This window comes from Homarus americanus, unplaced genomic scaffold (genome assembly GCF_018991925.1).
Source record: "Homarus americanus isolate GMGI-L3 unplaced genomic scaffold, GMGI_Hamer_2.0 scaffold19318, whole genome shotgun sequence".
Classification (NCBI taxonomy): Eukaryota; Metazoa; Arthropoda; class Malacostraca; order Decapoda; family Nephropidae; genus Homarus; species Homarus americanus.
The window spans coordinates 5,856,888-5,884,535 of record NW_024732238.1 but is presented as its reverse complement, the minus strand read 5'-3'; the positions used below and the strand labels follow the sequence as shown (position 1 = coordinate 5,884,535).

The following is a 27,648-nucleotide window of genomic DNA, read 5'->3' as shown; positions in this document are numbered from 1 at the left end:
CTCTCTTTACCTGTGTGTGTGTGTGTGTGTGTGTGTGAAGGTTGTAAACATTAAAATAAATCTTCCTCTATGGTGTGTTGGTCCATCTTGAATGGCGGGGGCAGAAAATGATGATAAATAGGGAAATGGTAATGGGTGGTAATTTGTGGCCTTAATTGGTTTTCTTTTTGTAGTTCGTGTAAGAACAGAACAATGGCGTAGTGAACATGATGAAGAGTGAGCGAACGTCTGTCTGTGTCTGTCTGTCTGTCTGTCTGTCTGTCTGTCTGTCAGTCAGTCAGGGTACGTTAGCAGCCACTACCCTCTTCAGGAGTGACGGGTGACCCCCTGCCTTGGTCTAGGACGTGGTGAAGTGATAACACAATGGCATAGGAGGGTGAGTGTGGGAAGATCTCTGCAGTGTTTTATTTACCTTTGATATGTGTGTGTGTGTGTGTGTGTGTGTGTGTGTGTGTGTGTGTGTGTGTGTGTGTGTGTGTGTGTGTGTGTGTGTGTGTGTGTATGATTGGGTGTGATGGATAGATGTGTGGGTGAGGGGGTTAAGTGATGTGTAGGTGTGGGTGGGCGGATGTGTGTATGGGTGGGTGTGTTGAGTGTGGGTGGGCGGATGTGTATGGGTGGGTGTGTGAGCGTGATTGGGTGGGTGAATCGTCTTCGTCGTCAAGGTAATGATGATTGTTGACTCGAAAGGTCATGTGACTTAACTATACTTCGACCATTGTTTGTGAGTCACCAGGTCACACGTGAATCACCTGTGAGTCACCAAGGTGTTATGAGTCAGCAGTATCGTGGTGGTAGACAGGTCAAGGTAGCAGTAGGTAATAATCAAGGTTCCACAAGTAATGTTACATCCTGTCAGGTAAATATTATTCCCTAAGATATTGTTTGGTGTTTATTTTCGTGTTTAGAATATGGTGAGGTTAGGATAAGTTAGGTTAAGGTAGGTTAAGGTAGGTTAGGTTAGGTTAGTTGGGTTAGGTTAGGTTAGATTTGGTTAAGTTAGGTTAGGTTAGTTGGGTTAGGTTAGGGGGTGGTGACGCGGTACATCCGTAGGTAGGTTTAGGTTAGTTGGGTTAGGTAAGGTGAAGTTAGATTAGGTTAGGTCAGGTCAGGTTAGGTTAGATTTGGTTAAGTTAGGTTAAGTTAGGTTAGGTTAGGGGTGGTGACGCGGTACATCACAGTAAGTATGAGGGGACGTGACAGGCATCCTATGTCAGACAGTCGGCTCGGTGCTGTTAGGTTGCAACTAATGAATGGTGATCACCACTGCATGACGATCACCAGGTACAGTCCATGACGATCACCAGGTACAGTGCATGACGATCACCAGGTACAGTGCATGACGATCACCAGGTACAGTGCATGACGATCACCAGGTACAGTGCATGACGATCACCAGGTACAGTCCATGACGATCACTAGGTACAGTGCATGTCGATCACCACACACACACACACACCAGTCCAACCTAACCTAACCCCACGTACCATAACTTTGAACTATTACGAGTCACTTCCATTTTACTTATACATTCAGTTTCCAGCGGTTGTGATGTTAGAATGATAATAATAACAATAATAACAACAACAACAACAACAACAAAAGGATGAATCAGTGTTGTGAGTTTTAGTTGTTGTTGTTTTTTAAAGGTCAAGCGTCCAGGAGTGATGCATTGTTTATTGTGGTCCTGACGTGTTGTGGTGCTGATGTATTGTGGTGCTGACGTGTTGTGGTGCTTATTGTGTTGATGACTTTTGATAGTGAAGATGAAGAAGTGTGTGTGTGTGTGTGTGTGTGTGTGTGCAGGAGGGTGTACCAGCTGCCAAAACTAACCCCGGCGGAGAACGTGTGATAGCTACTGTCTGTCTGTCTGTCTGTGTGTTTTGATTTTGTGGTGAGGCTGTCTGCTTCCTCCCTCCTCCTCATCTTCTTCTTCTTCTTCGTCTTCTTCTTCTTCTTCTTCTTCTTCTTCTTCTTCTTCTTCTTCTTCTTGGGGATAGTTACAATGAGAGTCAGTTTCCCTGTAGTAGTAACATGTCAACCCTAACATTTGATAGCCTTAAGTTAAAGCTCTTCTCGTATCTCCAGTTAAAGGGGCAGTAAGGGAATTAAACATACGATCTTTTGAGAATGTGTGTTCCCTCTTGGGTGATGGGGGTGATTGTTGTGTTGGGTGGCTATAGGTTGATGGGCCTTATGTGGCTGGTGGGTCGGGGTTGATGCCATAAGGGTGTTTTCTGTATGGTGCAGCTACCGGGTGGGTCTTGTTGTTGGTTGTGATGATGGGACGAGAAACGATCCGGATTCCGTTTGTCTATCCACTGGAGTTAGTTTACACGTGTGCTTGACTGATGAACAAGGCAGCACTTGGTGTAGTGTTTGTTGAAGCTCTGGTGGGCGTGTGGGGGATGAGGGGTGTGTGTGTGGAGGACCGTGTGGGTGTGTGGAGGGCCGGGCACGTGTTGAGGGTCGTGGGTGTGGACGTGCGGGCGGCCACCCACTAGGGCTCATAATGGAATGATTTATAGCGTGTGTTTCCGGTGATTATTAATTAACTCTTAAGGATTATATAACAGAACAGGAAGAGGGTATGTATGTATGTATGTATGGATGGCTACGTGTTGTATATCTTACGATCTCAAGGAGGTGGGAGGAGGGGAGTGGGGTGGGGATGGGGGATAGGGTTAGAGTTATTAGATCAAGTTTTCCCTTCTCTCTCTCTCACTGGCCTCAGGTCTCGTCTCCAAGAGGTGAAGGAGAGCTGCTTCAGGTCACCCCATTAGCCGGGTTCTGGGCAAACTTTAATTAAGACGGTGTCATTTAGCATTCAAGGAGGAAGGTCTTATCAGTGGGGTTCTCTCATCCACCGCCCCACACCCCTGCATGATATCCTTCTGTATTTACTCCCATAATCGTTATCAATGTTATCAATGTGACTCTGGTTTATTTTATTAATGTTTTCAGTGGCTCTAGTGATAGTGGGCGTACGGTTACAGCTTTTTTTCCGATACGTTTTATTTTTTCCCGATATTTTTTTTCCCGATACGCGCACTAACTGACTGACTATAGCATACTTACTTAGCAGGGTTTAGTAGAGCAGTTAGTGTGTGTGTGTGTGTGTGTGTGTGTGTGTGTGTGTGTGTGTGTGTGTGTGTGTGTGTGTGTGTGTGTGTGTGTGTGTGTGTGCTGTCCCTCTCCTCATCCTCCCATCTGTACTTCCCACCCTGTTCCTCCTAATCTTTCTCTTTAGCAACCTCTTTCTTCTTTTTCTTTCCTCCTCCCTCATCTATTCTACCTCACCCTCTCACCTGCCCTCCTCAACACCTTCAGACACCTCTGCACCACCCCTGCACTCCCATCGTGGGCCGTCTTCATTGTAGTGTTCTCAACCCATAATGTGTGTGTGTGTGTGTGTGTGTGTGAGAGAAGAATGCTCGACAGGCGATTGTTCATGAGCTGGGTGGGTGGGGGGCGGCCTTGTTGCTTAGTATTGTGAGACTGGCAGCTGCTGTAGGCGTGGGCATGTTGCTGAGATTTTGCTATAGGTGTGGGTATGTTACAGAGTGAGGTAGACGTGGGTATGTTGTTAGGAGTGAGGTGTAGACGTGGGTATGTTGCTAGGAGTGACGTGTAGACATGGGATGTTGCTAGAGTGAGGGGCAGACTTGGGTATGTTGCTAGGAGTGAGGGGCAGACTTTGTAGAAGAGGGGAAGGTATGTTGCTAGGAGCGAGGTGTAGGGTTGGGTATGTTAGGAGCGAGGTGTGGGTTGGGTATGTTAGGAGCGAGGTGTAGGGTTGGGTATGTTGTTAGGGAGCGAGGGGTTGGGGAGGAGCAGTGTAGGGTTGGGGTATGCTAGGAGCGAGGTGTAGGTTGGGTATGTTGCTAGGAGCGAGGTGTAGGGGTTGGGTATGTTGCTAGAGCGAGGTGTAGGGGGGTGTTATTAGGGGAGTGAGGTGTAGGGTTGGGTATGTTGCTAGAGCGAGGTGTAGGGTTGGGTATGTTGCTAGGAGCGAGGTGTAGGGTTGCAGTTGCTAGGAGTGAGGTAGGGTTGGGTATGTTGGGAGCGAGGTGTAGGGTTGGGTATGTTGCTAGGAGCGAGTCAGAGGAATGGGTATGTTGCTAAGAGGGAAGAATGGGTCTGGTCCTGTTACTGAGAGCGGGATGTGGTATTGGCTGGAAAGGAATGTGGCTGGCGATAGGCGTGGGTAGCGTGTGTGGCGTGTAGAGGGGGGCGGTGTGTAGGCGTGGGCGTGTTGAGAGTAACTTATACACGGGTCTGGGCTGCCTCTTGTTGTGTTAGGCTTCACCTCATTGTCTGTATGCGATTTTACCCGTCGTGTTGATTGTTGTGGGTCGACCTTGCCCTGTGGGCTTATCCGTAACCCATGGGGCTTACCCCGTAGGCTTACTTTTACGTTACACATCCATGTTCTGCCAATTTAAACTTTGGCTGTAATAGAAACTCAGAAGACCTGAACATGTATAAAAAGTGTATTGGTGTTTAGCACAAGTTTAGTAACCCCGGACCAGGATCTCAAAGAGTCGTAAGTTGAAATTTTCCTCTTGAGACGTAACAACCCATCCAACTGGCCCCTTTAAACTAAGAGATAAAAATGAATTCTAAAAAGTTCGTAAGTTCGAATTTTTCTCAAAACTTAAGGTGAATGTTTCTAACTTTTAAGAATCGATACTAAAATGGATTTCTCAAAGGGTCGTAAGTTGAAATTTTCCTCGTAATTTGAGAATGAACGTATCTAACTTTCCTCTTTATACCAGAACACCAAAATATAATCTAGGCTCTCTCTGCTTTAACTAGATACAGTATGTTCTTTTTGTAATGTGTCATGGGTAATTGGGTACAGCTGTAACTTTCAGAATTTATGTAGCGTGGATTTGTCGTGGATTTCTGTCAATATCACCACTTTAAACTCGTGTATATCTACAGGGTATGTATATTAAATTATACTTTATTTCACAGGTAAATTTTATGGATATGCCTTAATAACTAATACCAATGTGTTTTGTTTATTGCAGGTACGTAGTGACGTGTGTGTGACGTGTTGGTGACGTCATGGGCTGTTACTTGGGTTAGTCCATTTTGTATTACAGTATTTATTTATTGTTTGTTTGTTTGTTTGTATTTTGTCTATAATGTCGTGTTCTTTCTTTCTTTCTTTCTTTCTTTCTTTCTTTCTTATAGTGTTTTATGCCTTCCGTGTAGGTCGAAGCCTTTCCCCCTACAGAACGCTCGCCACGCCCTACAGTGTGTCCGCCGGTCCCTACAGCCCCATTACCCCCCTACAGAACGCCCTCCACCTCTACATAACGCCAGCCATAACACTCTTGTAGAATGATGGTGGGGGGTGGGGGTGGCTGTCTGGCTTGTGTCCTTACATATCCTTCCTCCCTCTTTCTTCCCCTCCCTTCCTTCCCACCCACTCACCTTCCTCACCCTAACCTCCCTTCCCTCATCCCCACCCTCTCCTTCCTTCTCCTTTCTCCCTCCCCCTTTCCCTCCTTCTCCTCACCCTCCCCTTTCTCCTTCTCCCTCACACCCTCCCCCCTCTTTCCTCACCTCTTCCCTCCCCTCCTTCCCCCTCCCCCCTGGCTGGTGCCGTGGTGTCTCAGTAGCAGCAGAGGCAACAGAAAGTTTTCCAGCTACAGTAAGGTAGTGTAGTAGTCCCTTGAGCCCCCCCTCTCCCGGTTCCCAGCGCCTCGTCAGGGTTTTAAAGTTGTTTTTTCTTGACTGGTCAGAGTAAGTTAGCGTAGCGAGTTATAGTCTAGCTCTAGAGTCTTTTGTGTGTGTGTGTGTGTGTGTGTGTGTGTGTGTGTGTGTGTGTGTGTGTGTGTGGTGAAAGTCGTAAGTGAGGGAATTTCAGCATATTCAGTGTATATGAGGTGTTTAAGAATTCGACTCCTGGCTGGTGTGGTGGTGGTGTTGCAGGACGGTGTTGCAGGTCACGGTGTTGCAGGTCGGTGTTGCAGGTTTCAGCAAGGTGGCAACAGCTGCATTGGTGATCCCCAGGTGATTTACGGGTGGAGTGCGACGGCAGGCTGGTACCCCTTCATCATGCCCCCTCCCCCCTGTCTACCCCTCCTTCCCTCCCTCTTTCCTCCCCGCCTCCTCTTCCTCCCTCTCGCCCTATCCTTCTCTTTCCTCCTCTCTCCTGCCCCCTCTTTTTTCCTCCTTCCTCTCCTTTTCTTTCCCTCCCTCTTCCTTCCTCCCTACTATACTCCCTCCATAAGTCCTACCTTCTCCCTCCCTCCACGTGTCTCTACTTCTCCCTGCCCCCTCAACCGCTGCTCCGTGGCTGGGGTTGCGGGTGCTGTTGGTAGCTCGACCGCTGCTGTTACCGCAGTTGTCATAGTCTGGCATGCACTAGGGTGAGGGAGGGAAGAGCAGGAGAGGGAGAAGGGGAGGAAGGAGGAGGGGGAAGGAGGATGGAGGAGGGGAAGGGAGGTAAGGAGGGAGGGGGAAGGAGGTAAGGAGAGGGGAAGGGGGGAAGGAGGTAAGGAGGAGGGGGAAGGAGGAGGGGGAAGGAGGAGAAAGGGGAGAGGTGAGAGAGATTGGCTCAGTAGTTCACATTACTCGCGTTTTCATCCTCATTCGCTTTACCTGTTCTTCCTTTCTCTCTCTCTACTCTTTTCATCTTTTTCTCTCATTTATTTCTCTATTATCATTCATCAACCCCTGCCCCTCCCTATCTTCACCTCATCTTCCCTTTCTTCCCTCACCTCCCCTTTCTTCCCTCACCTCCCCTTTCTTCCCTCACCTCTCCTTCTTCCCTTCCCTCACCTCTCCTCCTTCTTCCCTCACCTCCCCTTTTCTCACCTCTCCCCTCACAGCGGCGGGATTCCCTAGCGTAGAGCCCATGCTTGTGTGAGGGAGGGGAAGACCTGGTGAGTGTCCCTGCCTGTTTTAGCCGCCGTGGGTGGTGGTGCCTCAATCGCCTCCCTGCAGTGCCAGTGCCAAGTGACACCCCCGCTCACCTACCTATACCACCTACCTTACCTACCTACACCCACCTACCCCCACCCCACCACCTACCTACCCTACCCACCACCTCTACCCACCACCTCCCCACCTACCCTACCCACCTTACCCACCTACCTACCTCTTCCTTTCCTACCTGCCTACGTTTCCTACTCCCCCTCACCCCTACCCTACCAAACCAACACTTGACCTGTCTCCATGTGCTGGGTTTATGTAGGCATGACGAGTGCCTGAGTGCGATGCGACATTTACATACATACATACATACATAAATACATACATACATACATACATACATACATACATACATACATACATACATACTTGTCTTGTATTAATTCGTATTTCTTATTATTTTAGAATAATGTTGGTTTAGATGTACTTAGAGAGAGTGAACTTAAGATATCACGGGAAGAGTGCGTGGAGGAAGGCTCATTGGCTGTGAGTGCGTCCAGACAAGCCAATCACGTTGCAGATGTAGTGTTGGTCCGTGCTAGGAAGCTTATTGGCTGTGAGGTGTGATCAGGCAGCCAGTCTCTCTCTCTTGATTATTATTAACATTATTCTCCCTTCCCCAACCTCCTCCTATCTCCCTCCCCTGGCAATCCCCATCTCTCCTCCTGGCAATCCCCCATCCCTCTCCGCATCCCATCCCTCCTCCTGGCAATCCCCCATCTCCGTTCCTGATAACCAACCCCAATGTGTATCTTACAAGAGGTTCTTCTGTATTCTTCATTGTTTTGTAGTCGTCTTTTAACAGTACAGTATTTTTTTCTATGCCTCTTTCCGCTATTGTTTCCGTGTTGTTGTTCTTCCTATGCCCTGATGCCCTCATGTATTCATAGATGCCCTGACGCAATCTATCCGTGTGGTGTGGTGTGGTGTGTGGTGGTCTGAGTCGTGGTAGTGTTGTGACTGTGTGGTGTCGTACAGGTAGTGAGTGTTACAGTACGGTGAGGTAAGATGCCATATGGTGAGGCTGTTATGTCAACACTGGTCTCCTCCCTACCTCCTCCCTTCCCTCCCTCCCTCCCTCCCTTTCCTCCTCCTCCCCTTTTTCTCCACCTTCCCCCTTCCCCCCCTTCCCTCTCACTGATGACGGAGGAAAGACCGAGGAGCCATAGTGCTGTGCCCCGGGGAAGATGTATTATTGTGTTCTATGACTCCTCCTCCTCCTCTTAGGAGGAGGAGAGCCATAGTGCTCTCGCCCGGGGGAAGGAGGAGGAGAGATGTTTTATTATGTTCCCATGTCTCCCCCCCTCCTCATCGTCTAATGGGTGTTTTAGCAGTAGATGGTTGTGAACCTCCCTGGCTGTAGCTCCCACACATGAAAGTTGAGAGAATGACGACTGGCTGTTGCCCCAAGGACGTGATGGACACACACACACACACACACACACACACAACAACACACACACACACACACACTACTGCATGCGTGGATTAACACCGAGGATATAAATAATTAGTACTTGTCAGTATTCATTACACACGCGACAGTAATGATGAAGATATAGCTTTAGAGGAAGTGAGGTGTGTGTGTGTGTGTGTGTGTGTGTGTGTGTGTGTGTGTGTGTGTTCCTCTCCTAGACTATTTCTTCTCCCTGCAGTTGAGTGACTTGACTGGCTAACTAACTGCCGCGCGGTGTTAGTGAAGTGGTTGTGTCAGGCGCTTGAGCTTTGTTACACGACCTGTGGGGTGACGTGTAGTGGGGTGTAGGGGTGGGGGTGTAGGGGTTAGTTAGGGTTAGGTTAGGGTGTAGGGTGTAGGAGTGAGTTGGATAGGTGTGGGGGGATAGGGTGGGGTGGGGGGGTGTAGTAGGGCGTGGGGTGTAGAGAAAGATGTGTAGAGGTCAAAAAATTAGAGGAGGGAGGGAGTAATAGCTAGAAATTGAAAAAGTTACGTAACAGAGTAGTTGGCGGACCATCAACTCCCCAGCATGCTATCCGAGGCTTCAGGGGAGGGACGTGGGATGGGCGTGGGCGTGGGGTGGTGGTGGGCGTGGGGTGATGGTGGTTTAAAAGTCAATTCCATCATCCCTGTTGTAGAAATTGTGTGTGTGTATGTGTGCTTGGTGAAAGTTGAGTTTGAAAGCCGATTACCCGATTACTTGATTACTCTGTTGGTTGAGAAATTGTGTCTGATATACCTGGTTATTTTTGGACGTGGAAGCCGATTATAGAATGGAGATTGAAAGGCAATTATTCGGTAGAAGTTGAGAAGGTGTGTGTGTGTGTGTGTGCGCGTGTTTGTGTGTTGCGGTGCGTTGGATAGTACTGCATGGGCAAGTTGTGTGTTGTGGGTGGTGGTTGTTGTAGCGAGATGGTGGTTGTTTATTGTACACAAACACACCCACCATCTATATATCATGGTACAGCTCACGTCTCCCCATTGTTAAGCTGTGATTAACTGGCTCTTTATCCAATAACCAGCCTATCCTGTTAGTGTGTGTGTCTCTCTTGTACCATGATAGTGTGTGGGGGGTAACAGCCTCCTCACATACCATGATAGTTTAATGGTTGGTAGTGGTGGTGTATAATGGCACCATGATAGAAATAATGGTTCCTGGTGGTGGTGGTGTGTGTGTGTGTGTGTGTGTGTGTGTGTGTGTGTGTGTGTGTGTGTGTGTGTGTGTGTGTGTGTGTGTGTGTGTGTGTGTCACGTGCACCATCACCATCCCAGGGCGACTCGTACACTCAAGGCGGCGTCCAACACACTGTATAGTGGCGTGACGTTGCCTCGCTCTAATAGGTAAATTGGCGACGTCTGCTACATCATGCTAATAGGTAAAGTGGGCGATAAATTGACAGTCCTTGGCCAAAACTTACCAACATTACCACTAACCCGAGACGGTGCCATCCAGTGTGTGTGTGTGTGTCTGTCTGAGTCTTTCCGTCCCATAGACTGTCTTTTTCCTCCCCCGTTGACAGAGTTCCCACCCTCGTCCGTCATAGGCTCAGGTGAGGTGTGTTTTTTTGCCTCTTCTTCTTTGATGCATTTGTCATCCCTCGTCACTTTCTCTCTCTCTCCGTCCTTCACTTGTCTCTTCATCTCGTCGTTCTCATCCGTTTCTTCTCACCTCCCACTTTCTCCTCTGACCATCTCCCACCTACCCTCCCTCTCTCTCTCCTCTGACCATTTCCCACCTCTTCTTTCTTCTCTTCACCGAGCACTCCACTCTCCCTTTCACCGACCATCTCCCTGGATCAGGTATTTCCCAATATCAACAAACTCCCTCCCTGCTCGTCTCAGCAATCTCCCTTAACCAGTAATCTCATTGAGTCAGCAGCCTCCCTCTTTCCTTGCCTCCGTGACCCTGGCATTTTCCTCCCTCCCTCCCTGCCTCCCTCCCTCCCTGATCCAGCCATCTCCCTCACCTGTATACTCAAGTAAGTGGGTCTTCCCTGGTCTGACCCCCTCTTCATCCCTCTCCTCACATCTCCCCCATACCCTCCCTCATACCTCCCCCCATACCCCTCTCATCCCTCTCTCCCTCATTCCCTCATCCCTTTCCTCTCTCCGCCCTTCTTGCCCCCTCTTCTTGTCGAGGCAATTTGTGTGAGTGGTGAGAAGGGTTTTACAGCGACTCCGTGAAGGGTTGAGTTGAGCCACGTCCAGACTCACAGATTCGTACGTTGATTTTATTTCTCTCTGGCCTTCGTGATCAACAACACCTGAACTAATCCCATCCCATCCCATCCCATCCCATCCCATCCCATCCCATCCCAAAAGTAACGACACAAGAACATCAGCAAAGATTCTTACATGTTAATTTTCCTTCTCAATACACCATATCTCTCATCCTCCCACATTACCACCCTCCAACATTACTCTCCACCTCAATATTACCATCTCTCCAACATTACCACACCACACTTTCCTACATTACTACCCCCCTGAACATTACCTCCTCACCCCTACCTAACTGGAGAGAGAGGTGAGAACTTGCCCAACTAGTTCTTATATGCCCAAGAGATTCCTACCTGATAACCTCCCTCCTTTACTGAAGATAGTGAGAACCCACCCAAATTGGTTTTTCCTTTTAAGCTACACGACACTGAAATAATTCCCCACAGCGTTCGTACGTTAACTTCCCCTGCCTTATTATTGATGCTGTGAGAACCATGTTGTGTGTGACTGTTTCTCTGAGCTATGAGACAGTTGTAGAGGCTAAAATGGGTCAGAAATCGCGTTGAGGACTGACTATCTTATGGGAAAAAATAACTTGTGAGATTTTTTTGAGGGGGCTGGTAATAGGAAATTCATCTCTTTGATAGTTTCTTCCCTATTGGTATTCTCTAAGTCGCTATGTGTCAGAATCAACTCGTTTTCGGGCATGACGAGTGGTGATTGGTTAGTATATGAGGAATATATTTCACATATCCATTGTTGAAGTATTATTAATCTATATCTTTACTACAGTCAAAATGGCTGTGATATATATATATATATATATATATATATATATATATATATATATATATATATATATATATATATATATATATATATATATATATATATATATATATATATCCCATATTGATAAACCACGACAAAACTACGATATATTTACTGTACCACGACAGAATACACGCAATATATTTCTGTATATTTCACCAGGGTAGTTTGTTTATAAACAACGTCCTTGGTGTCCCCGTTTGTTTACTTAATCTATATCAGTTTTGTTTGCAGTGTCCTTTACCTGTCTGTCTCGTTATACTGTATATTGTTTGGTATTACTGTTTACAAATATTTGCTCAGTTTTGTTTGTTGATAGTGTTTGCTAAGCTCCATCTCCTTCTGTTTACATCTTTTGTTTACATCTTTCGTTTTTTTTAAGCATGAGTTGGGAAAAGTGAGTGAGGGGGTGAGAGGGGCAAGGATTTGGGAGGAATGAAGCGTGAGTGGGCAAGGTGAAGGAGTGAGACGGGGAGTAGGGTGAAGGAATGAGGGGGGTGGGGTGAGGGGGAGGGTGGGTCATTTATTGGACCATTGTGTGAGAATTGTAATGGACAGTTTTCTCGTGCTGGTGAAAAGACCACGGCGATGAGGGTGAGTTATAGCTTGACTGGAGGAGGAGAAGGAGGAGTCACTGAAGGAGAAGGAGGAGGAAAATGACAAGGAGTGAGGAGGGAGAGAGATGGAGGAGCTGAGGGAGGAGGGAGAAGGGAGAACGAGAGGCTAAAGAAGGAAAAGGGATGACTAGGAGGAATAGGAGGAGGAGGAGGAGGGGGAGGTCTGAGCAAGTGAGTCGTGAGGCGTTTAGGTGAGGTGAGAGATAAAAAGAAGGAAAAGAGTATTTGGGAGGAGGAGGGGGAGTGGATAATGGAAGCTGAGGAAGTGGAAGAGAAGAAAGAGGAAGAGATAAAAGCAGGAGTGGATTTATGAGGAAGAGGAGGAAGGGAAGGAATACGGAGAAGGAGATTATGGTATTGATAGGGAAGAAGGAGAAGACGACGTTATGACCCCCTGAGAAATATTCAATAAAATAACTGGCAATAATTGAAAGTCCAAGAGAAGAAAAGTATTTATTTTTGTCCCAGTATACGAACAGCTTGGTGCCTTGGGGGGGTTATAGTCTGTGCTTATGGGTGAAAAAGACTGCAGGAAAGGGTGATAAAGGTGTAGGTCAGGGAGGAGAGGCGGTGTAGGTAAGGGTTAGGTGTTTAAAGGTGAGGTAAGGGAGAAGAAAGGTGCTGTAGGTAAGGGAGGAGGAGAGGGCGCTGTAGGTAAGGGAGGAGGAGAGGGCGCTGTAGGTAAGGGAGGAGGAGAGGGCGCTGTAGGTAAGAGCTCTCCCATCGTCAGGCTGAGAGAACATCTTGGCATGTGTCATAAAGCTGTGTTGTCATGGGGATTTTGTGCTGTGATGGAGATGTGTTTGCTAAGACTCTCAAGCCGTGTTCTCGTGACGTTTTTGTGCTGTTATGTGCTGTGCTTCCATGGGATCTGAGAGTTCTTGTCGGTATTCCTGTGATGTGTTGCTTCATTCAGACTGACTAATATACCCACAGGAAATGTACAATGAAGTGAAAAGAGAGAGAGAGAGAGATATGCCCCAGCTAGTTCTTTACACAGCTGCACAACTCTTGAAAAGTCGACTGATAAAACATAAAGAGGAAGAAGAGTAAGAGGAGGAGGAGGAAGTGGGGAGGAGGAGAGGCAAGGAGGAGGAGGGGGGGATTTGGAGGAAGAAGAGGAAGGGGGAGGAGGAGAGGGGATATGAGGAAGAAAAGGAAGTGGAGGAGGGGGATATGAGGAAGAAGAGGAAGTGGGGGACATGAAGAAGAAAAGAAGTGGAGGAGGAGGAAGGGGATGAGAAGAAGAGGAAGTGGGGAGAGAGGGATATGAGGGAAGAAAGGAAGTGAAGGAGGAGGAAGGGGGGATATGAGGAAGAAGAGGAAGTGGGGGAGGAGAGGGGATATGAGGAAGAAAAGGGAAGTGGAGGAGGAGGAGGAGGGGGGATATGAGGAAGAAGAGGAAGTGGGGAGGAGGAGAGGGGACATGAAGAAGAAAAGGAAGTGGGGGAGGAAAGACGAGGAGTAAGAAGAGAAGGGTGATGGGAGGAAGAAGAAGAGGGAGGGGAGGTGGAAGAGAGGCGAGGAAGAAGAGGAGGTGGAGGGTATTGTAGTTAACTCGTGTTGTTGTTGTTAACTCTGCATCATCTGATTGGCTGTCTCCACTCTCAAAATCATCTCATTGGCTCTCTTGAACCCCTCCCTCCCTTAACCCTCCTCGGCCCCCTTCCACTCCCCGCCCCTCCACCCCTCTACCCTTCCACCCCCCTACCTTCTACCCCCACCCCTCACCCCCAGAACCCTCTCTCTCTTCTCTCCTTCACCTCTTTCATTCTTCCCTGGAACCTTTCGCCCCCTCCCCCCCTCCTATTCTCGTCTATTCTATTCCTCTTAAACATTTTTTTATTCCTTTTCCCACTAATTCGTTTGGCTTTTCTCTGACTTATCATCATCCCTTCTCTTTGGCCCCCTCTCACTCATCCTACTTCTCTTGTGTGTGTGTGTGTGTGTGTGTGTGTGTGTGTGTGTGTGTGTGTGTGTGTGTGTGTGTGTGTGGCAGAGTGGGTGGATGGGTGGGTGTGTGTGGGGGGGGGGGCAAGGTGGATGGGTGGGTGTGTGTGTAGGGGGGGGGCAAGGTGGATGGGTAGGTGGTCGTAGCTTGGCGGGGCAGGTAACTACAGTAAGACGACCCTCACTACATTATACTATACGACCCCTTAATCATGCTTGGTTAGGTTAGGTTAAGTTAGTGGAATTGAGAAACATAAATATGATAAGGGAGGGAAGCAGTACAACATGGTGGATCAAGAGGACCGAGCTGTCAGGATTATGTCTTCTTGGCAAATATATTTATTGCAATGTTAACCTCTTATCTATCTACATGATAATCTCTGATAACACGGTTTTAGTGGTACAATAAAAGCAGGTTTATAAAGTAGGTTTTAGTATTATTTCAGTTAGGTGTTTAGAGTGTATCATAATTTGGTGTTTTAGGGTGTTGTGACGTAACTAGGGTGTAAGATAAGTAGGGTGTTATCAGTTAGGGCGTGAGACAGAAGTAGCAGCAGGGAGGGAGGGAGAGAGGAAGGGGGGAGGGAGGGAGGGCTTAAGGGAAGGGGGTGGCCACTAAGGGGTCGGGTTACAGTACCCACACACCCTAAGGGGGAGACAATGCCTACCTTCCTCCACGCTCTGACGCCCTTAGTATAGTGCACCTCACCATGATGGGAACCTGGATTGTGGTGATAGTGTTGGTGGATGGTGGTAGTGGGATAAAAGATGAGAGTGACCTACCAGCTCCACTAAGAACCTGGCAGGCCTCTCCATACAGTGTACCTTTAGACTAATACAACTAACACTTAACTAACACCTCAAAAAAAAAATAAATAAAAAACAAATGTGACTACCCTCCCAGTTACACAAGGACCTGGGCGGGCTCACTAACTCCAACAATAATAAAAATAATAATAATAAGCAGCATTATATAAATAAACCAATATTAATACAAAGGTCTGACGACCCAAGGGAGCAGAACAAAGACAAAACACCAATAAGAAAGATGAAGCGATCTGGTTGAGCCCAGATTCTTTCTACTCCTACTGTATTTCAGTTTCACCACTTTTCCCTCAACCCCTAATAATCTTCTTTCACCTCTTAACTAAAGACTTCGTACTCGTAGTGATAATGTTGGTGGATGGTGGTAGTAGAGGGTGGTGGTAGTGGTGTATGGTGGTAGTGGTGATAAAAAATTAAAGACATCAGTAAAAATATCACCGAAAGTTATATTTAAAACATCTCTCTAACGATTCGACTCTCGACCAATCAGTGTACAGTATATTAATCTGCTTACCACTCATCCTCCAATCATTTGACTCGGCTGAATAATCTCCTTTACCTTCTGCTGCTGACGTCACTACCAATTAGGAGCTACCTGGGTTTAATTAGGAGAGTTAATTAATGAGGTATTTAGTGGGCATTATTAGTTGTGGTTTGGTATTGATTTTGTTGTGTTTGTTTATTGTTTTGATTTTTTAGTCGTTTATTCTTTGTTTTTGTTGTGTTTGTTGTTATTCCTTGCTGCGAGGAGAGGGAGAGGGACGGTGACCAGTCTCTTGTTTCCGTTTCCTCCATCTCCCCCCTTTTATTCTTTTTCCTTCGTGTGTCAGTGGTGTTTATTCTTTCCCCCATTCCCTTTCTTTTTTCTCCCCTCTCCTCTGTTCGTCCAGCTCGGAGTCTTAGCCAAATACAATAGACGTGTGTGTGTGTGTGTGTGTGTGTGTGTGTGTGTGTGTGTGTGTGTGTCAGAGGAAATTTTAACATAGCATCAGCATTACTTGTATAATTACCACCATTACCACCACCTACCACCATTACCACTACCACCACCTGCATTACCTGCATGTTCATTATAATTCCCCCCCTCCCCCATTCTTTCTCTCACCCCCTATGCACTTTTTAGCGGTCAGTTGCCCTATAAAATCCGTTACTGACCAGTAGACCATATGTGCTTACCTCAACCCCCCCATGGCCCTATCACCCCCACCCCATGGTCTTGTCACCCCCACCCCATGGCCCTATCACTCGCACCCCATGGTCTCGTCACCCTCAACCCATGGCCCCGTCACCCTCAATATATGGCCCCATCACCCTCATATAGCCCGTCCCCCCACCCACTGCCTCAATTACCCCACCCCTTGCATCCTTCATACTTCTCCTTCCCCCATATCTCACCTCCTCTCCCCTGCTCTCCACCTCCCCATACTTCTCCCCTCTCCCCACCTCCCTCTCCCCATGCCTCCCTCTCCCCACTTCCTCCCCTCCCCATACCTGCCCCCCATACCTCCACCTCCCCCACACACCATCTCCTTCCCCATGCATAGCTCTGCACACACCTGGTCAGTTGATACCTGTATTATGATAACAGTTGGCCACCACATGCTGCCCTCCCATACCTGTAACCCCCCTCCCTATTTATCCAGGTATCTCTCCTATTACTCCATGTATCCTTATCTTCCCTATTCATGTATCTTCCCTATTTATCCATGTATTTTCCCTATTTATCCATGTATTTTCCCTATTTATCCATGTATTTTCCCTATTCTCCATATATTTTCCCTATTCTCCATATATATCCCTATTTATCTATGTATTTTCCATGTTTATCCATGTATCCTAGCCTCCCCTATTTCTCAAAGCATGTTTCTCACATTTCCTTCCCTACCCTTTCCCTGTGCCTTTCCCATTTCCCTCTATATCTGTGCATTATTCCCCTTCCCATAATCCCCCATGCACCATTCCCATGTTCCTCTTCCCCTAATTCCCCATGCATTATTCCCTATACCCAACGCCCCCCCATACCCACCCATACCCCTCCCCCAGGTGGGAATGCATACACACCTGGGCAGCTGTTACTTGTCTTGTGTAATATATGTGGCCCTCTTATGCTCTCTCCCCCCCCTCGTGGTCAGTAGCGCCATGCATCCTTCCCACGCCTTCCCAAGGTGTGTGTGTGTAGAGAATGGCTCTGAGCGTGTACTATGTGTGGCCAGTTGAGCGGTATATGGTTTAACAGCAAGTGCGGTGTGGTGCACGTGTGTGTGTGTAAAAAAGGTGCGTGTGGGCGTGGGTGGGCGTGCTTCTGCAAGAGAGACGCCGCCCGTGTTTACCCAAGTGTCTGTTTCTCTGTGGGCGTAACTGTCTCGTGTCCAGGTGCGGGTGGAGGTAGTTGGAGGACCCTGGTGGTGTGTGTGTGTGTGTGTGTGTGTGTGTGTGTGTGTGTGTGTGTGTGTGTGTGTGTGTGTGTGTGTGTGTGTGTGTGTCACCGCTGGATGATCGTCATATTCGATTCCGAGTGATAGTAAAGTAGTAGTAGTAATAGTTGTAGAGAGACTAACTGACTGACTGGCTGACTGGATCTTAGAACGCCAGTCAGGGTGTGGGAGAGTAATCCTGTAGGAGGGCAGAGAGTGCTAAGCCTCCTCCCGCGGGGCTCAGCTTGTAGAGGGCGTGACCTTCCACCGCCCCTGACGTGAGCACCCTCTGTCGTGAGTCTCCTGTAGAAGATGTGGGTCAACCTGAAGATTAAACCCATTTCACCATAACGTCGACCTAATCTAACCCTACCAGGCAGCGTCAGGGTGTCTAATCTTCAGGTGATCTGATGTTCTTGTTTACTCATGTTTGTATTATTTTGTATTTCGTTATTTTTTAATTTATTTTTATTTTTTTATTTACACGCTTGAGTAAATTGGTATTGGTGATGATGATGATGGTAACGATGATGGTGATGATGATGATGATGACGACGATGGTGATGATGATGATGATGATGATGATGATGATGATGATGATGATGATGATGATAACAGCCATCATGGAGGGGAAAGTTCTCGTCCAATTTTTCCGCCAATTTAAGTCACTTCTTGACTCCCCAAAGACTTAAGTCACTCTTGGAAAGTTGTGTAAGTAGCTGCTCAAAGTTGTAACGCTATCCCTCGACCCATCTCTCGAGTGTGACCGAGCGAATTCGTCAAAGTTTCGTTAGTGCGACAGCGTGAATAGCGGGACCTATCCGATTTAACTCCCTCATCCGGAAAATCAGTATCGGTCAGTCAGTTAGGTAAAGCGGACATAGTGCTGACTGATGCAGGTGGGGAGGGGGGGGGTGTTTCACTGACAGAGAGACATAGAGACAGACATCATTCGGGTTGAACTAGAGGCGAAGGATGATAAATTAATAGTTATATATAAACACAATGGTCAACGTGCACGTAATAATAATAATAATAATAATAATAATAATAATAATAATAATAATAATAATAATAATAATAATAATAATAAAGACGAAATATATATAATAAGTAGAGACGAAATAAAATATAATAGAATAGGTATATCATATATTTTCTGACGCTGGATTGATATATAATAAAGATGATAATGCTTGTTATATTACCTGGTATATCAGTGAGAGGTGAGGAGACGGGGTGAGGGGTGAGGAGGGGGGGGGAGGGGAGGAGACGGGGGAGGGGTGAGTGGGGGGGGGTGAGGGGCAGGAGACGGGGGTGGAGGTGAGTGGGGGGTGAGGGGTAGAGACGGGGTGAGGGGTGAGTGGGGGGGTAGGGGTGAGGAGATGGGTGAGGGGTGGGAGTGGGGGGGGTGGAGGGGTGAGGAGACGGGGTGGAGGGGTGAGGGGAGACGGAAGGGAGGGGGAGGGGGGGTTTTTTAGAAGCGAAACTAACAACGAACACGAGCCAGTTGGAGGAGTAGGATGGAAGGAGAGGGGTGGAGTGGGGGAGAGGGGGGTGATGGGAAGGGGAGAGGGGTGATGGGAAGGGAGAGGGGGTGGGGGAAGGGGAGAGGGGGATGTGATGGGTGGTGAGGGAGGAAGATGGGGGAGAAGGAGGTGATGGAAGGAGAGAGGGAGGTTATGAGAGGGGAGAGGGGTGTGATGGAAGGGGAGGGAGTGTTGGGAGAAAGGGAAGGTGGTAATGGAAGGGTGAGAGGAGGAGGATGTAACACACAGCATCACCTCACCTCACCTCACCTCACCTCACCTCACCTCACCTCACCTAACCTCACCTCACCTAAGAACACAAGAATGGAGGAAACTGCAGCGGGCCTATTGGCCCATACTGGGCAGTCCCGTTTACACCCAACCCCTATTGCTCATATAAGCATCCAACCTATGTTTGAAGCTATTCAGCGTATTCGAGTTAATGATGATATTTGGTACCTTGTTCCATTCATCCACTACTCTGTTTCCAAACCAGTGTTTACCTATTTCGCGCTTAAATCTAAATTTGTCTAATTTAATACCATTGTTACGAGTTCGCTCCTGGTTGGATAGTTTGAGTACCTTTGTAATATACCTAACCTAACCTAACCTCACCTAACCTAACCAAGACAGTACTCCGGCAGTGTCAATTTGTTTACAAGAGAGTAAGTGGCTGACTGGTCCCACATAAACAGTAGGTCAGTTGGTGTCAGTCACCCCCACCTGTGAGGCGTGTGGGTGGTGGTGGTGGTGAGCTTGTGTGGGCGGGGGTCAGCTCCTCTTCTTCTTCTTCTTCTTCTTCTTTTTCTTCTTTTTCTTCTTCTTGTGCTCTCTTCCTTCTTCTCCTTCCTCTGCCCCTGCTTTATCCCTGTTTCTTCTTTTTCTGTTCCTCCACACTTCCCTCTACATCTGTCTGTCTCTCTGCCTATACCTGCCCACCCGTCTGTCAGTTCACCTGTGTTCCTGACTCTCTGCCTGGATTGTGTGTGTGCCGTAGTTGTCCCAGTCTGTCCACCCGTGTGTTAGTCTGGCTGGTAAAACAAATTAGTATTGGGGGAGGTGGGTGGCTCAGGTGGAGGTGGGTGGCTCAGGTGGTGGTGGATGGCTCAGGTGGTGGTGGGTGGCTCAGGTGGAGGTGGGTGGCTCAGGTGGAGGTGGGTGGCACAGGTGGAGGTGGGTGGCTCAGGTGGAGGTGGGTGGCACAGGTGGAGGTGGGTGGCACAGGTGGAGGTGGGTGGCTCAGGTGGAGGTGGTTGGCACAAGTGGAGAGAGGGGGGGGGTGTCATCCGCTCCTTTGATGGTTGTGTTGTGGTGCCAGGGCTCAGGTGGGAGGATGAGGGGCCACGCCAGGTATAAGTGCAAGAACTGTCAAGTATAAGGACACACACAGATACAAATTTAAAGACGAATATTTTTGGTTATTTTTATTTTGAAGGTTTAAAGTATAAGCGACTCGTTCTGTGTTCTCTGTAAAATGTTGTGGTTTCAAATCAGGAGAGGAAGCACTGAGGGGAGTGCATCTAGTCTTAGCAGCAGGAACCTTCCCCTTCCCTCCCCTCAGACACAGGTACCATGTGGAACGGTAAACGGCTGCATTCTTTTGTTGATGGGTTGTTGTGTGTGTGTGGAAGGGGGAGGACTGGGTGCATGGTGGGAAGGGGAAAGAGAGGCGGAAGTAGGTGTGGGGGGGAGGGGGAAAGCGGAAGGGGTGGTGACGTAGAAGGAGGACGGGGTGACGATGGGGTGGGAAGGGATGGACGGGAGTATAGATTGGGAGTGAAGGGGTGATTACAGAAGTGGGAAGGGGAGGAATAAAGCGGGGGAGGGGGGTGTAGAATAAGAAAGAAGATGAGAGATAGACACCTCAAGAATCGCTGGACTGGACTGTGTAGCTCAAGACAGTGTATCGATTCAGGTTGGTGTTGTGTAATGATCCTAACTTACCTGTCCGCTACACCTGTCGTCACTTAATTGTCAGAGGTGTGCGTGTGTGAGGGGGCGGAGGGGAGGAGGGGTGTATTGTGTTGTGTTTTGTATGTTCTGTTGCTGTGTGGGGTTGTGTGTATGTATGTATGTAGGTATGTGTGTATGTGTACGCTCTAGGACGTAGTTTTTCCCTCACCCTTGGTCGTCATTTTTCCCCTAGTTGTTAAAATTCCCTAGATACTGTATAATTTTTCCCCTCTAACCCCTAATACAGCATATTCCTTTAAAACCTAAAATACAGTCAACATTGTGTAGTTCTCCACGTGTGTGTGTGTGTGTGTGTGTGTGTGTGTGTGTGTGTGTGTGTGTGTGTGTGTGTCTCGACCCAGCTTGTATTTTTCAGTATTTTTTCGTACTTTTTGTGAAAGGGGGAAGAGACATGGCCGATGGGAGGGGAGAGGGAAGGGGGAGGATAGGGGAAGGAAAGGGAGCTTAAATATTGAGGAGAAGCGTGTGACCTGGGATGCTGGGAATGGTGATGGGCATGGTAGGAATTGTATTGGTAGTAGGAATGGTGGTGGGAATGGTAGGAATTGTATTGATGGTGGGAATGGTTGTGGTGGCGATTGAAGTATGGTGAGAGAGAGAGAGAGAGAGAGAGAGAGAGAGAGAGAGAGCATCAACTCACTACATCCTACTACTGCACCTGCTATGTCGGTGATGCTACCGCTGTGTTCTGCTGCTCAGGCGGTGGTGGTGGTGAGGATGGTGAGGGTGGTGGTGGTGGTGATGGTGGTGGTGGGGAGGATAGTGATGATACTGTGGGGGAGTATTAATAGACAAGTGGGGAGAATAGTGAGGGTGTTGGGTTACTGTTGGCGTCGGGGTTAAAGTTGAGGAAGGCGCGGTGGGCTGAGGGCGTGGTGGGCTGAGGGCGTGGTGGGCTGAGGGCGTGGTGAGGTGAGGGCAGGGCAGGACGTAGGCGTGGAAGGAGGTGAGTGGAAGGGCACGTGACGGGTTAAACAATGGACGGAAATGACGGTAACTGTACAGGTAAGTCACGAGGAAGAGGAGGTCATCCACTCACCCATGTGGAGGAGGAGGATGATGACACACACACACACATACACACACCAACCATCTTTTACTCTCCTTTCTTCAGGATAAACATTCCCTCGCTACTCCCGGCTCGTCTCCTGCACAAGACACAGCCATTGCATTCATCTGCTACAGTGTGTGTGTGTGTGTGTGTGTGTGTGTGTGTATAAATAGGGTTGAAGGACAGTGATTTGTTCTCGGTTGGGTGTTCGTGTCTGGGAACAGTTACTGCGGTGTTTGGAGGACAAATGTTACTGGTGTGCATTACGTGAGGCGGTGTGACAGGTGGTGGGGGTGGAGCTTCGCCAGGTGAGGCAGCGTGACGGCCCCTAACTCCAGGTAACACGCTCTCTCCTCTGATGGTGGTGGGGGTTACCTGCTTTGTCGTCCCTTTGGCCTCTAGCGGTGGTCCTCAACACTTGGCGATGGTATGGGGCCCTGGTGGTGGTGGTGTGGGGCCCTGGTGGTGGTGGTGTGGGGCCTCTTTAGTAGCGGTAAGGGCCCCAAAGGTGGATAGTGTGCCCCGCCCCTTAGGTCTCTCTCTCTCTCTCTCTCTCTCTCTCTCTCATGGTTGCTAGGGCGCCACCCCCTGATATTTAAATACCCCGTAAACACCGTAGCTCAGGTCACCAATCACCCTGACTGCTGTGGCGTGCGGGGCTGCAGACAGGAATAGACGGGTCGATCCCCAGTGTTATCCGGGGCAGTTGTGGTGGTGGACGGGCATAAGCTGAGAGGATGTGAGGAGCCCCCGGAGACGACGACAAGTAAATGATGGGGCTTAATCCGGGGGGTTAGGTTAGTGGTAATCTGGGGGGTTAAGTTAGTGGTTATCTGGGGGTTAGGTGTTGTGATGAGAGGAATTGTTGTAAGATAGAGACGACTCACACACACACACACACACACACACACACACACACACCGGCATATGAAGACGCCCGCAGTTGATACTCTTGTTTCCCAGGATCCCGGCGTGAGACTCTCAGCCCCTCCCTCTCCCCATTCCCCCCACACCACACCCCATCCTCCCCACCACCGCCCCTCCCCACACCCCTTTCCTCCTCCTCCACTCCCACCACTGACATCCCTCCCACCTCCACCTCAGACACCCCTCTCCTCCATCACCCCCACTTGCACTACCCCTACCCCTCCTCCACCACCACCTTTGACCTTGCCGTCCTCGAATATGCATTGTCTTCTGTTCTTAGTTTACTGTTTGTGGTAAATTTTGTACACTCTCGTTGCCCAAGGCCACAGCATACACCCCTGAGACGAGGCAGCTGATGTAGTACTTACTGCCTGGCTTGAGGTTACGGATCTGGGTGTTTATAAATGTTCCTTGATGTTGGTGTTTATAAAGTCCCTTGATGTTGGTGTTTATAAAGTAGGAAAAAGAACGGAGGAGAGTAGGGAAAAGAGGAAGGTAGAGACACTAGGTAGAGGAAGGTAGGTGGAGAAGTAGGAGGAGGAGGAAGCTTGGCTCTCGACAACTCACCTTGCCCGGACAACAGGTGAGCACAGTCACTAATTGGTGCCGTGTTGCTGCAGTTAACTACTACGCTACAAATCGTTCGTTGTGTCTCCCGATATACACCAACGTTGACAAAGCTTATCTCATTTGTCTCCCAGGGCGTAAAAGCGTAAAAATGGTATCATAAAAGAGTCGAGTGGTAGGTGTGCGTAGTGTGTCCCGCCGTGCGTATTGTTGATTGTTGCCATGACGACGGTGGTGGAGGGGGGTGGGGGGGTCAGCTGTGTGTGTCCCAGCTGTGTGCCCTTCAACTATCATCTCTCCTCCTCCTCTTCTTCTTTCTCTTCCCAGCGCCTTGTCCTGGGGTCGTCGCCTTTTACCCTCCCGTCTTACGTGTGTGTGTGTGTGTGCATATTAAACCAGTAGCCTCGTTATCGCCAGCCAGTGAATGTGTTGCCTTGACGTGTTCATTAGTTAGTTGGTTTACCTGGTGATGAATGTTTGTCCACCTGCTGAACCCCCTCACCCAGGACCCTTTAATGAATGAGGATCACCTGAGGATTTGACACCCCAGCTTATTATACCCTAACCTAACCCAGCCCCTATGAATATATACAGGTGTCAGGTGAGTTGTTACCAGCAGCACGAGGGGGGGGGGGGTAAACAGCACAGGTGAGGTACTAATTAATCCCTTGTGTTGAATGCTTTTTTATCCGTCGTGTGTTAATATGACCTTTGTTACCTGTCACCTGATGTAATTAATTTTCTCCGGGGACAGCATGAATAAACTATTAACTCAGGTACGTGTAATTAACATTTTTCAAGTTGCTAATTAACATAAAAGGTTAACTGATTAAAGATGATGATGATGATAATTCTATCGACGTACTGAAGTGGCCAATCATATTTACGTGTTTAATCTCTCGTGTCATGATGTCGCTCGCCATTGGCCTAAAAAATGGCGAGCGGTGCCGGAATCACTGACCACAACGCTTCGATTCGTCTCGGAGGGAAAATTTCACCAGAGAGCTCAGTTGTGGTGGGGATTGTCGTGGGGGGGGGGTAGGTGTGTAAACAGGAGGATGACACTACAGGAACAGCAGCAGGTGTGTGAATTGGAGGTGTAGGGTGGTAGGGACAGGTGTGGAGGAGGAGGTGGTGTTGGTAATTAGTGGTGATGGTGGTGAGGCAAGGAAGGACGGAGCTGTACTTAGGGTATTTCGTGGGGAGAGAGGTGCCAGTCTCCGTGAGAGGGGGGGGTGAGGAGATGGAGTAAGTCTCCTAGGGGGGACGGAAAGACATAAGACATAGCCCTTGGGGAAGGTAGGCGGGGGTGGGTGGGGGGGTGTGCCTTAGAACCCTCCCCCCCCACACACCCCACACTTCCTTACACGGCGTCATGAGTCACGCACTGCAGCTCTCACTAATGTTGTATTGGCCCAGTTCCCGGCATTGATTGTCTTCACGCCAGGTCCCCCCCGCCTCCCTCCGCCCCTCTGGTCACTCCTGTCACTCCCCCTCCTTCCCCTACCTGTTCAGTCTCTCTCTCTCTCTCTCTCTCTCTCTCTCTCTCTCTCTCTCTCTCTCAGGGTGCCACCGCCTCAGGTCGTGTGTACACAGCACTTGTCTCGTCATGAACCAAGTGTCTCTCAGCTGCGATTTTTTGGGTTAAGCAAATTTCATCGTCATATCCGTTGTCTTCCTCACTTCTTGATATCTGTTGAAATGTTCACATTGTTCTGTTGCTCTAAGGCTGTGTTCTGTTGCTGTGCTCTGTTCTGTTAATAAGGTTTTCTGTTATATATGATTAATAACTTTTTCTGTCAGACTTGTATTGTAATTTTTCATCCGCCCGATATAGGAAAGATGTAACGATTGTCTGTCTGTCTGTCTGTCTGTCTGTGTCTGTCTATCTGTCAGTCTATCTGTGTCTGTCTGTCTGTTATTGGAAACATATCACTTTATCATTAATAGTTTGGGAAATTCAACTCTTCCGCATGATTACACACAACTTCGGGCAGGTAGAATCGAAGTTAATTAATACAGGTAACATATAGTGGCCTCAACAGAACAGGTAACATCCCCATCAGGTAGTACATTAATTAGAAGTACATCATTACAGGTAATAGGTAACATCCTATCAGATACAGGAGCACAGGTAACATCCCCATCAGGTATACTAATTAGAGGTAATGGTGTGAGGTAGTTAACAATGGTCACACCTGAGACTCGCTAATGACCAGTTAGGGACACGTCTGTTGTCTGGTCGACCACCCTGATAGGTTATTATGACATGGACAACACTTATTTATTTAATTATTTATTTTGTTTTTATTTGTCTATTATTTATTTATTTATTGTTTCTTTGTTTATTTATTTTTCTATTATTTGTTTATTTATTTATTTGTTTATCTAATTGATCAGTGTATTATATATATAATAATTTATATACCAGGGTTGTATATTATCATTTATTTAAGTAGATCTCTCCCTATATTAGGTGTGTACTTGTTCGTATATATCAAGTTAATTGTGTATTTTTTTCAGTAGTTGTTTCTGTTTGTTTTTTATCCATTAGTGTCTGGCCACCCTAACCTAACCTAACCAAACCAAACCAAACCAAACCACCCTCCACAGCCACGCCCATGTCACCTAACGCCACCCAATTCTCGTGGGAGGCGCCGACGTGCACTCAACACCACCACATACATACATACATACATACATACATACATACATACATACACACACATACATACACACACATAGATAGTCCGACAGTCACGGTACATAGCAAGTCGTATGTCACTCTTCATTCGGTGTTTCCCTCCAGTGTGTGTGTGTGTGTGTGTGTGTGTGTCGTGGGAGCAGCCGTCACTTGTGAACGGTGATTGGGTAGTACCGTCACCTCACCGTCAGTCTCGGCTCACGCCGTCACATCGTCCGTCATTTTGGAGGTCCGTCCAGTACCTGTCTCTCTGGACCGACCGTCAATCTCCGTCAAGTAATGGGTGATGGTGGGGGGGGATGGAGTAAAGGGGAAGGGGAGAGGGAGGTGGTGTGGAGTAAAAGAGGGGGGGGTAGGGGAGAGGGGGGTGGGAGGTGGAGAAAAGAAGGGAGGGGAGAGGGGAGGAGGGGAGGGGTGTGGCGCAAAGGAAGGAGGGGAGGGGGAGTGGGAGTGGGGTAAACAGGGGGGGTAGAGGGATGGGGAGAGGGTCGCAATTTACAGGTCACACCTCAATTACCTGAACAATTAAGGTGTTTTGTGTGTTGTGTTGTGGTGATTGTGTGTTGTCTTGGGTGACGGACTGTGGGTGATGAGGGCGAGGAGGGAGGGTGACCAGGGTGAGGGAGGAGAAGGGGAGGGAGGGAGGACGCTGGTGATGGAAAAAGAAGTAGAGTGACAGTAGGAGGGAGGAGTGAGGCAGTACAGAGATGTTCCCACGAGCACCACCACAACCCCTGCCTCCTCTAACTCCCACCTCTCCCTGCACCTCTAACCCAACCAACCCCCACCCCCTCTCTCTGCACCCCTCCCTCCGGCACCTCCCTTCACTCCCAAAGCACACCTCCGTCCCTTTTAATTGGGTCATTATGACTTGTATTGTTCACCTGTGCTCACTTAACCTCGGACCTAACCCTAACCTGTATATAAGAGCTTCCTCCACCTGTCCTTTACCTGGCCGGCCATGATGGAGACATATGGCGCTATCACACACATACACACACACATTATTTTTTATTTGGGTCGGTCGGCCGAGATTGGAGGTGCTATATCTATCCATTGTGTTATAGACAGTAAAATAATTAAGGTGGGGGAGGGGGGGTTGGGGGTAAGGGGGTTAGTGAGGGGAGGGTTACCTGAAGTGGTCTCAAGGTGAATCCCAGGTGAACTTGTCTTGAGAGAAGTGACCCCTTGCTTAGAGGTGAACCCTTGTGTGTGATCGTGGGAGAATTGAGAGCCCCTTGTGTGGGAGAGGTGAGAGTATGGTGAGGGGGGAGGGGCAGTGGTGGCGCCGGATGTCCTAAGGGCGTGTGAGAGGGAGGGGTGGTGGGGGGAGGAGGAGGAAGATAGAGCAGGTGGTAAGGAGGGGGAGGATAAAGCAAGGGGAGGGAAGAAGGAAGACGAGGAAGATAATGCAGACTGTAGGAGGAGGGGGAAGATAGAGCAGAGGGGGAGGGGGTGGAAGAGCAAGGATAAGAGGGATTGGAGGAGAGGAAGTTGAGAATGGGAGGAGACTGAGGAGGAGGAAGAAGGGGAAGTAGGAGGAGGAGTCCAAGCACCTCTTACACCCTGTTGTTATTCTTCCTTTATATCGCGTTTGTTTGTTTGATTGTTTGTTTGTTTCTCATGGTTATC

The 27,648-nt window shown here is 48.5% G+C and overlaps 1 protein-coding gene across 2 annotated transcripts in view; it reads left to right on the top strand.

Annotated features, from left to right (window-relative positions):
• The window catches only part of LOC121868387 (cytohesin-1-like), a 205,806-nt gene that overhangs the window by 34,545 nt on the left and 143,613 nt on the right, over window positions 1–27,648 (top strand). The window contains exon 1 of one of the 2 annotated variants that reach the window (XM_042368955.1): window positions 5,031–5,089. The exons of the other annotated variant lie outside the window; for it this stretch is intronic. Coding sequence (XP_042224889.1) covers window positions 5,074–5,089 — 16 coding nt within the window. The 5' untranslated portion in view covers window positions 5,031–5,073. Of the gene's footprint in view, window positions 1–5,030; window positions 5,090–27,648 lie in introns of those variants that run through there. 2 annotated transcript variants of the gene reach the window in all.